Below are 13,247 nucleotides of genomic sequence, written 5' to 3'. Positions count from 1 at the left end.
TGCTGTCCAATATATAATGAGACAGGCAACGGAGGAGATGGAGAATTTTTTTTCTCCATCTGCTCTGCACCTGTGCTGCAATTCTTTCATGTGAGAGGATTGGAACACAAAGCAGTGACAGCTCACACTCACAGCAGAGCTGGAGCCACGTGTCATTAGCAGATCACATCCGATGCTCACGCAGTTGTTGCTATACAATAGTGTCTCCAGCCTAAAACACAGTATCCTGGAGTAGTTTTTGGGCATCATTCTATAGTCTGTAGGGTTTTACTCACTCAGCTGCGGGTGAGGTAAGCACAGGAAAATAGTTTCATTAAAATGTGCAGGCAGGTTTACGTGAGCAGCTATTCTCATCCATCTCTTTTACTGCTCATAAAACCTGGCCCTGATACACCTTATTAAATCTCTCAGCACTATATGTGTTGGAGCATACTTTCCTGGGATTACATCACCGAAGCTACAAACATCGATGATACATATCTCCCCTAAGGACCTGTCTGGTGGCCATCTTTCAAGTCTTTAAGTTTCCAAAATAGCAGAAATAACAAGTTACCCCATTTTGCCAAACAAACAGGGAAATCATCCAGTCGTGTAGTAATTATTTTGACCACACTGGCCTTTATGCAGAAGTTAGTGCGCAATGGATGGTGCAGAATGAAAATTGCAAATATGCCATTTTAGTGCCCAATACATAGTCCCCAGCTTGTGCTTCTGAAGGCACAAATGCAAAAGAATAATAAAAGGGTTGTCCAGATCCTACAGTAAAAACTCATGACTCATCTCTATATGAGATTGGTGAGTTCTGATGAGCTGAAACTGTTCTGGCACCAGCCTCTACAAAGACTGAGTCCACATTGCACTTGTAGATGCACTTTTGGATGAATATATTTGGGAGGTATGCAGTTATCAGTATGAACAGTCAGGTCTGGTCTACCATAGGTACCCACTCTAATGAAGATGTGAAAGAAAAGACTTTCCACCTGTGTCTGGGGAATAGACACAGTGAGCAGTACAATTACAGTGACGCTGGGATTCTAAAATATTTTTATAGCTTGCTATTTTTCTACACAATAAACACTGTTTTATAAAAAAATATATTTGTTATTGCATCGTCATATTTTGATAGCTATAACTTTTTGTTTATTTTTCCATCAAAAGAGCTGTATGGGGGCCAGTTTTATGGGGGATGAGGAGAATCTTTCATTTGTACCATATTGGACAGCAGAACATATTTTAATCACTTCTTTTCTGAGTGGCAGAGTGAACAAAAAGCAGTCATTCATAAACTGTTTCTATTTTTTTATATATCATTCACTGTGCATTAAAGTTGATAAGAAAGCTTTATTTTTAGGGTCAGTATAATCACAGTGATGCCACATTTATGTAGGTTTTTATGTTTTGCTTCTTTCCCACTTGTGGTAGATTGACTCATTCAGTTGCACACACAGGTAGACATAGGAATATTCCACTAGTTTGTTTAAACGTACTGCACAAACCAGTGCAGAGTTAGCAAAGTAAACATGGCATTTCTGGCCTGATGGGAAAACAAGACATAACAAATAGTTTGTGTTGTTGTGGGGATCGCCAGCTCAGGAAACAAACACAAGGTTCTACTCTCTTTTAAATGAGCACAGCTCTGGAGGTATCAACTCTAGAGACAGCACATTCCAAATGATTCAGAAGGCTGACTATTTACCTTCTAAACCCTACCCTGAGGTCAAGCTATGGTAACCGCCCTCTCACCCACTTTTCAGATGCTCACTGAACAGATGCTCACTGTGAACTCTTCACAGAGCTGTTTAACCCCTCGCAGCAATTAGTGTGCTGGAGCATTTTCCCAGGTTCATATCACTGAAGCTAATAACCTCAGTAACACATAGCTACCCTCCAGTACTTTGCAAGTGACTTTGTCATTTTTTTGTAGAGAGAGACATATTTGGGCTTGTTTTTTGTGGGATAAGATTATATTTTTAATAACACCATATTCATATGATCTTTTGATCACATTTTATTTAACGTTTTTGTGTGAAATATATGACAAAAAAGCTATATTTTTCTTGTGCTCTCGATTTATTATTTTTACACTGTCACCAATTGGGTTAATTAATATAATTGTTCACCATGTCCCGAATGGATCAAACTTTTATTTTTATTTTTCACATTTCTAAAAACTTTTTTTTTAACTTTCTTTTACGTGGTCTTGCTATGGGGCATAAACTGATCTTATTGTTTGTGTAATACTCTGCATTGCTTTTGCATTACTTGATATTAGAACTGTCGGTCTCATATAGGCAGGAAATGTGTCAGGTCCTGTTCATGGTAGGACTTTACAAGTCACCATAGATATGTGACCCCACAATCATTATTCAGTCTGGCATCACCATGAGAACCATTGGCAAGCTTCGATCTCTGTTACAAGTTGTCGATCAGAGAAAAGATGGTGCTCCCTTCCTCTAAAAACAGATACATGCAATGTCACTATTGACAGTGACCATGATCAGTGCTAGCACTCATCATTGTGGTTACTGCAGAGTTCAGCTATAATATACAGCTGACACCCACTGTGGATTTTACTGGCTTTGCTTGTGAAGTGGCAAGACCATCACTCCATTCACGTTTGCCGATTAGCAAGAATGAACTTCCCAATGAGCTGTACTTGAACAGCAGATTTGAAAAATTGTAAATTAGGTCCAACAATAATAATATTCCTTAATATACTATAAATTCCCTCCTGATTGACAAAAAAAGTGATGCTGTGCTCCTTAAATCAAACATTGTATAATGTGCCCCATGAATAAAAAATGCAACTCGCTATACCCTTAAATCTTGGCATATTTTAGCCAAGTTTCTGCAAAATGACAAATGAAGCAAATGCAATTAAAATTAGGGAGATGGGCTGCATCATCTTTGTTCTGGGATCAGATAAGAATTTCAAAAATTGTTGGTCATCAAGATTGAGTTGCAATTCTCAATTAAAAATAATGTTTCACAATTTGTAACACACTTAAGAACTTTACATATTAAAAGCATAAAGTAAGTTTCATACAGTTGAGATACCTGCATTTATTTCTAAAGAGATGGGTGATAATACTTGTTAGGTATGCTAAAAGAAGAAATAGAAGTCTATTCAACTTCACTTGTATAACATTCGCTAACTTAGCAATAATTAAAACAAATAATGAAACATCAATCTTGAATAAGATTTAAACTCTTTCCCTCTTTAAAATAACTGATTGACGTAGAAGTAATTGATGCAGAACTAATTTATTTAAATTGCTAAATGAATATGGCATAGGCTATGCCACGTTTATCATTCAGTGTACACTCATTACATTTCCTTGCCATTTACTTGGAGTAATTCAGAAAGACTTTGCACATAAACATTTGAACTAAAGAAGAGTGGATTGTTTAAAATTCCAATTTGCTGACTTTGCCAAATTTTCCACAAAAATTAGATTTGTGCAAATCTCAGTACAACAAAGCTTGTAATTAAAAATGTATATTGTGAAAGGAGAGAGGAGCCCGCTAACCATAAGAGCTTACACTCTATAGAAGAGATAGAGAGTATCTTGCTGCTCATAGGAGCTTAAACTCTACAGGAAACAGACCCCGCTGAACATAAGAGGTTACACTGTATAGCAGATAGAGGATCATGATGACAATAAAAGATTAAACTATACAGAAGAGAGACATTTATCCAGTGACTCTGGAGATGAAAAATTATTCTGAAGCACAAACTGTGCTCCATTGGGTTCGACTGAATTATAATTGCCCAGGTACTGACCTCCCTATACATGTGTAAGATGTCTTAACTGCAAAGGATTATGAGGATGCCTGCTTGGCAGCAAATACTGACCTTAGCCTGCTCTCTGATGCTTCAGCAGCATGGGAAATGGTGCTGGGCTAGTTTTTTAGTATGTTTGCACACCTTGAATCAAATTTCTAAATGTTCAAATTTGTGTAAGGCCGGAGTCACACTACAGCGAAATACGGCCGAGTCTCGCAGGTTAAAACCAAGCTCAGGCACCGGCACTCCAGGGCAGACCGTGCAGCTGCATAGCAATACATTGAGCCGCACGCTCCGCTCCGGAGTGCCAGTGCCTGAGCTTGGTTTTAACCTGCGAGACTTGGCCTTATCTCGCTGTAGTGTGACTCCGGTCTAAAACGGCAAATAGCAAATTTGACTCAAGTTAAATCATGTGTGGATTGATCAGCTCATGTATAATTTGGACTACTATTATCTTTATACAGCATCAACAGATTTTACAGTGCTGAACAATTAGGCAAAGAAAAAGTCACAAAGTATGAAAACAGATAAACAAACAAAACAATTCAAGAAAGCAACTTTTGTGCCCATGAAACCTTATACCGTAATTTTAATTGGATGAAATAGACGCACAAAGATTTACTAAAGTTAATAAGCCAGAATTTTGTTGAACCTTGCACCAAAATAAGCCTATCATGCATTGCTTGCACTAAATACATTAAGAAAGATGTGCAGCTAAGCGGTAAGTGGGTGTGGATATTGGGAAAGGGACACATTTTCTGGCGGAAAATAAGACAACTAATAACTAGTGTAAAATAGTAAGTAGAAAGTCTAAAAATGCACCTAATCTAAACAACGACATGAACCACTGTTATAAATTTGCACAGTTTTAAAAATATCTACTCTAAGGGTAAAATGCATCATCCACCTCTGCCAGTTTTATGACATAAAAAGTAGCAAATTCTGGAGCACACAGTATTTCTGCTATTGTATGCAACTTTCACACCAATCAAATATAAAATTGCTTCAATTTTCCAAGAACTTTGAAATTCATAAAATTCAACTTGAATTTAATTTGCATTGAATCAGTTTGCTAGTTATTATGCATGCCACTATCTAATGGCATGGCTGCTCCAAGTAGAGAGTCTACAATTATACAGGGTGGGCCATTTATATGGATATACCTAAATAAAATGGGAATGGTTGGCGATATCAACTTCCTGTTTGTGGCACATTAGTTTATAGGAGGGGGAAAACTTTTAAAGATGGGTGGTGACCATGGCGGCCATTTTGAATTTGGACATTTTGGATCCAACTTTATTTTTTTTAAAGGGAAGAGGGTCATATGACACATCAAACCTATTGAGAATTTCACAAGAAAAACAATGGTGTGCTTGGTTTTAACATAACTTTATTCTTTCATGAGTTATTTACAAGTTTAAGACCACTTATAAAATGTGTTCAAAGTGCTGCCCATTGTGTTGGATTGTCAATGCAACCCTCTTCTCCCACTCTTGACACACTGATAGCAACACTGCAGAAGATATGCTAGTACAGGCTTCCAATAACCATTGTTTCAGATGCTGCATATCTCATAGCCATCAGGTCCCAACTGCACCTCAAAAAGTAAAATTAAAAAAATTGCACAAGAACATATCAAAGTATGCAAGGTGTTAGTTAATGTTATGACCACAATATGTAAGATGACATCTTACTTTTTGAGATGCAGTTGGACCCTCTTGGCTTTGTAAGTTGTGGCCTTTGTTCACATTGGACGCATTAGAGTTAGCACTGTGCAGCCCGCCACAAGGCATTACTAATAGGCTATGACCCAGATGCTTTGCATACTCTGTGTGAACACTGTTGCAGATTATTTATTTGCAATGGTGTGCCAAGTGGCCAATCCCTGATTGTAGGCTGGCTGTCTCATTTGGTATTATCGCACCTGTGCAGTCGCCATCTTTACTTGGGCCCGCTGCCCCATGTTAGTGCATTTGATTTGAGGCCTGGACAGGTAAGCACCTTTGCCTGTTTTTTATGTGGTGTCTCTAGAATAGTGGAGGTTTTTTCCTCCTTTTTTACCTCCTGTTGTGGCTAATGCTTGGGATCTATTCCACGTAGTGGGAGAATCATAGCGCCTAACAGATGTACTAATGGATTTTACAATTTTTCACTATGACAAAGTGCAATCCAAGGTTTTACCATGCACTCATTGACTTGCATGGTCCCATAGACTAACATTGGTTAGAGAGCTATCTGATGTTTTGTCTTTCAGCACTCAGATGAAAAATTCACTTGTATGCATCTGCCCTAAAGATATTTATTTCCCACTGTTGGTTTCTATTTATATATTATTCAAGTTTTGTAAATTTCCCCTAGATAATAGTTGATAGAATTGATTAATTTACCAATGTTAAAATATGTCATATTTCATTTGCATCTATGAAACCTTTTGTGCTAAATTAATAAACCTAAAAAAGGATGTACACAAAAATTGTAATTTCACAATAGAGCAATCCTCACACCAGGAAATGACTTTGTCACTCTTTCCTAGTGTTATATTTTATTACAACAGATTTTTTTTGCAAGAAGCTATAATCTATGAGTGATTTCATTTCCATTCATCAATTTTATTGGATTGCAGCGTGACCCCATAATGACTTATTTAATCAGTTTCAGCGAGATGCTTTATGTAATGAAATGATACGTGGAACCTTAAATTTAAATTACATAAGTGTAACTAAAATTCACAGATTCACCTAGTTTCCAACTGGGCCCGTCTGCCAGCCACTGCATCAATGAAATTAGAAAGTGACATATAGAAATATACAGCTAAATTGATTATATGAACATTTTCCTTTTAACCATTTTAATATATATTTTTTTCATTCTTTAATGGAAATTGCAATAGGAAGGTCAACTTACTTAGGATGTCGAATATCAGGAAGTGATCTCTCCAGTGCAATATTGTTGCTAACATATATATTAAAACCATTTTCTCTGTAGGCTGTGTCATCTTGGTCTAGTTCATTTGCAGGATATGGTTTACCATGTTCACCTTTACCTGGAACAGAAAACAAATATATTTTTTTATGATAAATGGTCAAAATATTATTCTGAATTAACCCTGATATTCACCTATGCTGGAAGATAAGAAAGTCCAAAAAGTGGGAGTCCCCATTATTATTCTTTTAAGTTATGAGTAATTATGAGTTATGAGTTGTTGGCCTTGAAATGTGTCAACTAATATCGATTAAAGGGATTTTTCACTTTTATGACATGCCATCCTTTTACTGCTATATTTTAATTCATCAAAAAATAAAGTCTAAATCTTTTTAGATGTGCTGGATCTCTCTTTTTGAAGTTTCTTGTTTTGGATTTAGATCCTGTGCACTCTTCAATACAGGTGAGCTGGATGTTTTTCCTATTTATCCTGGGAGATACTCAACTGAAATCAACAAAGTTTCATAAAAATTCTCCTATATTTGAGCCGTGCCACATTTTATAGATTTATATTACTATGTCAGTCAAAAAAGTCAACATTTTAAGATTATCAATATACTCTTAGTTTTAAAGAGATATAATACAAAGTAGAAAAATGAGGAGTGGTCATATGGTTATCAGAAGTGGATGTAATCTTTTGAATAATTTGAACTTACTTCTTATTTTTACTTGGTTGTGAGCATATACTGTATCAGATAGTCATAGCAAATTCACAATAAATTGCTGTAAATATGCATTAGTATACAGTATTTGTCATCTGCTTACCATAGAGCCTAAAAATCAAACCCAATTGAAAAATCGCTATTGACTATGCTATAAAGAAGCGAGCAACAGGATCTGTAGTGATCAAAAAAGTATTAAAGTGGGGTAGCACTGTAGAGCTGAATGGCATATTAGGTGACACCTCTAAAGTAAAGTTCCCCTGAGCACATTATGCTATATTTGCCTGAATCTTATAATTTTTATAAGACTGGCTGACCATTTAATGTGTATGTGGCCTGTTGCCTCTCCCTGACAGATGATTTTGTGGGGATAGAATCATCTCTTGCTTGTTCTTTTGGTTATAAACCATTGCCAGAGGCTTAATCTGCCCTTCCCATTGAAGATACTGCTAGGCTCAGCTGAGACTGCATATGAATGGTTCACTCAGAAAAAAATCTTTTAGATCAAATGAGCATAGGGTTATATTAAGACTCAATTACAAGTAAATGTGTCAGTTTTTGACCTTATATAGTTACAGTACTTTGTTTAATTGCAAATGCTGTTCTTGTTGTAGTCATAATGTCAAAGAGACATATCAGCTTAAACATAGTTAACAAAACTTTGGAACCATCAAATTTTTTTTATGAAAAGTCACTTGTTCATGGAAGTATTCTCAGCATTTGGACAATTATAGTCAAATGATGTCATTTTAGTGATAACTGGTAACATTCGAAGATCATTTTCACAATGATCTAATTAAGATATTAAATTTCCATCAAAAGGAAACATTTGCTTTATTTTGCGCACTAAAGCCCAAATTTATCAAAGTGTTTTCAGCACATTTCCCAAAAAACATTTTGAAAAGTCCCAAAACTTTACGCAACTCAAATCTTTCATGTCAGTCCCAGGAAGAGCTACCAAAGCGAGCATGACATAGGCAAGATCAAGCTTGATAAAGCCCGCCCAATAATTTCTACAAAAGTTGTGCCACCACTGCACAATATTATGTTCATTCCTAAATCATATGGGAGTAACATTTCTGTTGGGGGCAAATAATGCGGACACATAATTAATTAGGTGTATCCAACTCCTGCACACCTCTTCATTAAGACTGAGGAAGTCATGCAAAACTCGTGTCAGTGGGTTTCCTGGGGAATATTTACATGCTAGCTACCCCTTGTATGGTTTTCTGGTATGTAAATTATATTAAGGATTACTTTTGCTTGGTATTTGATTTTATTATTTGTTTTCTGGGCCTTAGAAAATGAAAAAAAACAACTTTTTTTAAGATATTTAAAACTTACTGAGTATATATTGGAAGTTGCAAAATAAGAAAAATAAGACATGCAAAAAACAAATCAAAAATGGAACAAATAAATAATGTTGCAATATGTCCACTACAAAGTCCCTGTAAGGTCCTAAAAGATGAGTCCTACCTATCCGCATTGGTTGACATCCAATGCAAGATAACATAAAAGTTCAGCCCCTTCACCACCTTGGTATTTTCCATTTTTGAATTTTTGTTTTCTATTCCCCATCTTTCCAGAGCCATAACTTTTTTATTTTTCCGTCAATATGACCGTGTCAGGGTTTGATATAACTGAGGGATGAGTTGTACTTTTGATTTTGAGTTGTACAACATTTATTTTACTATATAGTGTACTGAAAACAGGGAAACATTTCCAAGTGCGGTGAAATTTCAAAAAATTGCTTTTTTTCTAACAATTTTCACTATATGGTAACACTTACCTGCCATTATGGCATTCTAAGTCATTTACCAGTTTGCAGAAACCAAACATGTACAGGTTTTTTATTAAATAAGTGAAAAAAATTGATATATCATAGCAGATAGGCAAGGACAAGCATGGAGGACTACTGCAGCCCCTGGTTGTCATGCCACCCTATTGGCACCTCACGATTATGTGACACGGGTGCTGATGGGCAGGGTAAGTAACATGATTCCACTAAGTGCGTGTTAAATGCCACTGTCAGAGATTGACAACATCATTTAACTTGTTAACTGCCACGGGGGGCTTGCTGTTGTGGGCACATAACATCTGATTAAATCAGCTGTCATGTGTCTGAAAAGATGTAAATTCAGCGCCAGAGTCTGCATCAAAGAGGGGGAGGCTACCTAAGACACACCTATACATCATACGTCATAAAGTAGTTAAACAAAAAGTAGTAGTATCCTTGTTTGACCATAGATGTGTCACATAGGTGTAAGCAAAACAATATTAGCATAATATTATCAATGTGCACACCCACAAAAAGAAATAACCTGCTGCGCAAATGTAGCAAATATATAAGTGTACAGTAGTGTGAAAAATATTTTGCCCTCATCCTGATTTCCAATTCTGTTACATGCTTGGCATGCCTAAATATTTTAGATCACTAAACAAATTTCAATATTAGACAAAGATAGCAAAGTAAACCCAAAATACAGTTTTTAAATAAAAGTCTTTATTATTAAGGGAAAAGAAATCCAAACCTACAGTGCCCTGTGTGAAAAAGTGATTGTGCCCTAAACTTAAGCAGCAACAACTGCAATCAAGCATTTGCCAAAACTGGCAAGAATTTTTTTCAGCACTCGGGATTTTGGCCCACTCGTCTTGCAGAATTGTTGCAATTCAGCCACATTGGAGGCTTTCCAGGCATGAACCATCTTTTTAAGGTCATGCTACAGCATCTCAATCCTATTAAGGTCAAGACTTTGACAAGGCCACTCCATGTTTTGCATGATTGCTCTGCTGCTTAACCCAAATGCACTTCAGCTTTAGGTCGTAAACAAACAGTTATTTGCTTTTTGTCTTTGGATCTTTTGTGTTCTCTTGGTTGAGTTCTCGCTGCGCTCTTGGGGTAAGTTTGGTTGGCCAGGCAGTCCTGGGAAGGTTCACCACAGTTCCATGTTTTCTCCATTTGTGGATAATGGTTCACTGGAGTCCCAAAGCTTTAGAAATGGCTTTACATCCTTTTCTAGACTGATAGATTTCAATTACTTTGTTTCTCATTTGTCCCAGAATTTCTTTGAATTGCTGCATGGTGTCTAGCTTTTAAGGAACTTTTGGTCTACTTCACTTTGTCAAGCAGTTCCTATTTAAGCGATTTCTTGATTGAGAACAGGTGTGGCAGTAATCAGGCCTGGGTGTGACTAATGAATTTGAACTCAGCTTTCCAAAGATGTGATAAACCACATTTTTAAGGGGTGAGGGGGCAATCACTTTTTTGACACAGGGCCCTGTAGGTTTTGATTTTTTTGCCTTAATAATGAAAATCATTTAAAAACTGCATTTTGTGTTTGCTTGTGTTATCTTTGTCTAATATTTACATTTTTTTAAGATCTGAAACATTTAAGTGGGACAAAAATGCAACAAAATAGGAAATCAGAGTGGGGCAAACACTTTTTCACCTCACTGTATTTTAATGGAATTAACCAGATGGTCAGTGTTAAACGAGGCATCATAAGTGTACACAAATGCAGCTTGTCAACATGCCATAGTTCAGACACACCTAAGATATTCACAAGATATTCTGCTAGGTAGAGTCAAATAGACTGCATTATGAACAGATTGAGAAATAGATTTGCTCCCCGTAATAGGTGTCAATAATCATGACTCTGACACATTTTATCTCCAGAATAAGGTTCATCAGGAGCCCAGGACAGACGGACCAGCACGTTTTCTCTTTTTTTTCCTTCTTAGTTCGCATCCTTTAATTTATATTCATTAAAGTTTTTTGTATTTTAAAAATAAGGGTTTTTTTCACATCAGGCTGTTTCTTGAAACCTTAATAACTTTGTTAGCTTACTTGATTTTTGCACCAGGCCTGTTAACGTGTTTGCACTGTTTTACCTTTCCCTTTGTGAGACTCTTACACAGTTACACCTTGGAACATGTGGTACTATTTGCACTCATCATGTTTACTTTTTCTGACTTTACATATAGTATATAGCATAGCCAGTTATCTCAGGTATCACACTACCATACTCTATATTATGTGTTTATATCATCCCATCTTACATATGGACATCTAATGTTGCTGTTTTTTGTTCTTTCTTCAGATATATATGGATGATATTCTACTGTACATTACAGTTAACATTGACACTAATGGTTTTACATTGTGCTCTGGGGCTGTTTTTGTACCCTAAACAGTCTCCTAATTCTATTTTAAATGGTTTTAATTTGTATATCCCTTTGAATGGATTTATTGATAAAAGGATTGTTATATTAATAATTATTGGAGATGAGAGTCTCTTTTTTTCTATCAAATTTTCATTATTCTGACTCTCATAGTGATATTGAGGCCAATAACTTATTAGAGAAATATGAACTAAGAGGTTCATGCCATTTAAAGAATTAGGCGCATTTTAAAAGTGCCATGCTAAAAATGGCTTTATTTTATTATTTAGTTGACAAGTGGGCTTAACCACATTGGCAAAGCTGGCAGGGACAGGCATAAAAATATATAATAAATTGGCTCAAGTAGTTCAATGCAGTATGAGCTGTCATTTTTTCATAATAATTTGGGAAAGTTATGAAATGTGCTATAAATATGTGTTCTTTCCCTGATCTAAAGATTTTGATTTTTAGAATCAATGCTGCACTTAATGTTCATGTTCAGTAGTGGGGTAGTGATGTGGAGTCAGAGTCGGAGTTGTAAAGTTGGGAGTCAGGGAAATTGAGGAGTCAGAGATTTGGCTTACTGACTCCACAGACCTGCTTGCTATGTGCTCAAATGAAACACCTTCCGCTGATGCACACAGGCAAAAGGATGTTCTGCATAATTTCATAGGCATGAGTACCACTGGATGAATGGTGAGGCCAGAACAAAAAGAGATGGTTTTAGATAGGTTGGCTGAGAGGGCCTTCAGCTCCTTTACTTTGTCTTTCACCCGTTCCCTGCTCAAAGTGGAGATTTTTAGGCTTTTTGGCACAGTACATACAGATGCTTTTATACAGTACTCCCAGAGACACGGTTGCAGCGGCTTAAAGACAGTTATTTTTTAGGTACAGCTACAACTCGTACAGATACAGCGGTACAGTACAATTTTTTTAGACACTGCACACAAAAAGACAACTGCAGAGTAGAGTAACTTTTTTGAAACACTACTCATATACAGAGAAAAAAAACAAAAAAATTGAGCTTATCTTGAGTTGGTACACATGCAGAGGTTAAACGCATGTTCACATTGGCCACAAAACACTAAAACCTACAAGATAAAAAGGTAAGCGAAAACCCTGATGTAACTAAATAAGAAAGCAAAAGTGTTTGTTTTTTTGCTTTTTTACTTAGTTACATCAGGGTTTTCGCTTACTTTTTTCATTTGTAGGTTTCATATACAGGCTCGGGCTGGCCCATAGGGTAACAGGGGATTGCCCGGGTGGGCCCAAGTGCAGATTTGGGCTCCAAACCCAACTGTAAGAGCAGTACAAAAAAAAGCTGCATCTCATCATTGATTAACCAAACTTCCAAGTTTATTATTATATAGATGGGATTTTTCTGGCTAACACGGTACCACAATATAATTTGTTATTGTACATCATTATTATATAGAGAAATAGGTAAATTTGTGAATGAGTGTAGGGTAATATTTGTATGCAGGTGAAAAGTGGGCCCCTCCCAAAGTCAATGTTACTGGTGGGCTCTTAGCAACCCAGTCCGACACTGCTCGTATAGGTGCAGCGATAGGCTAAAATATTTTTTTCCTGTCTACAAATGGGAAAGATGGCTGCAGAGTAGAATTTTTTTAGATACACTACTTAAAAAAACGCTG

The 13,247-nt window shown here is 36.5% G+C and overlaps 1 protein-coding gene across 1 annotated transcript in view; it reads right to left on the bottom strand.

Annotated features, from left to right (window-relative positions):
* Positions 1-13,247, bottom strand: part of GALNTL6 (polypeptide N-acetylgalactosaminyltransferase like 6) — a 2,887,171-nt gene that overhangs the window by 1,886,902 nt on the left and 987,022 nt on the right. The window contains exon 3 of the mRNA XM_077279504.1: positions 6,692-6,830. Within this exon, the coding sequence (XP_077135619.1) occupies positions 6,692-6,830 (139 nt within the window). The remainder of the gene's footprint in view (positions 1-6,691; positions 6,831-13,247) is intronic.

Source organism: Ranitomeya variabilis, chromosome 1, assembly GCF_051348905.1.
Source record: "Ranitomeya variabilis isolate aRanVar5 chromosome 1, aRanVar5.hap1, whole genome shotgun sequence".
Classification (NCBI taxonomy): domain Eukaryota; kingdom Metazoa; phylum Chordata; class Amphibia; order Anura; family Dendrobatidae; genus Ranitomeya; species Ranitomeya variabilis.
Note: the sequence above shows the minus strand (reverse complement) of the source record. Positions and strands in the feature narration are given on the sequence as shown.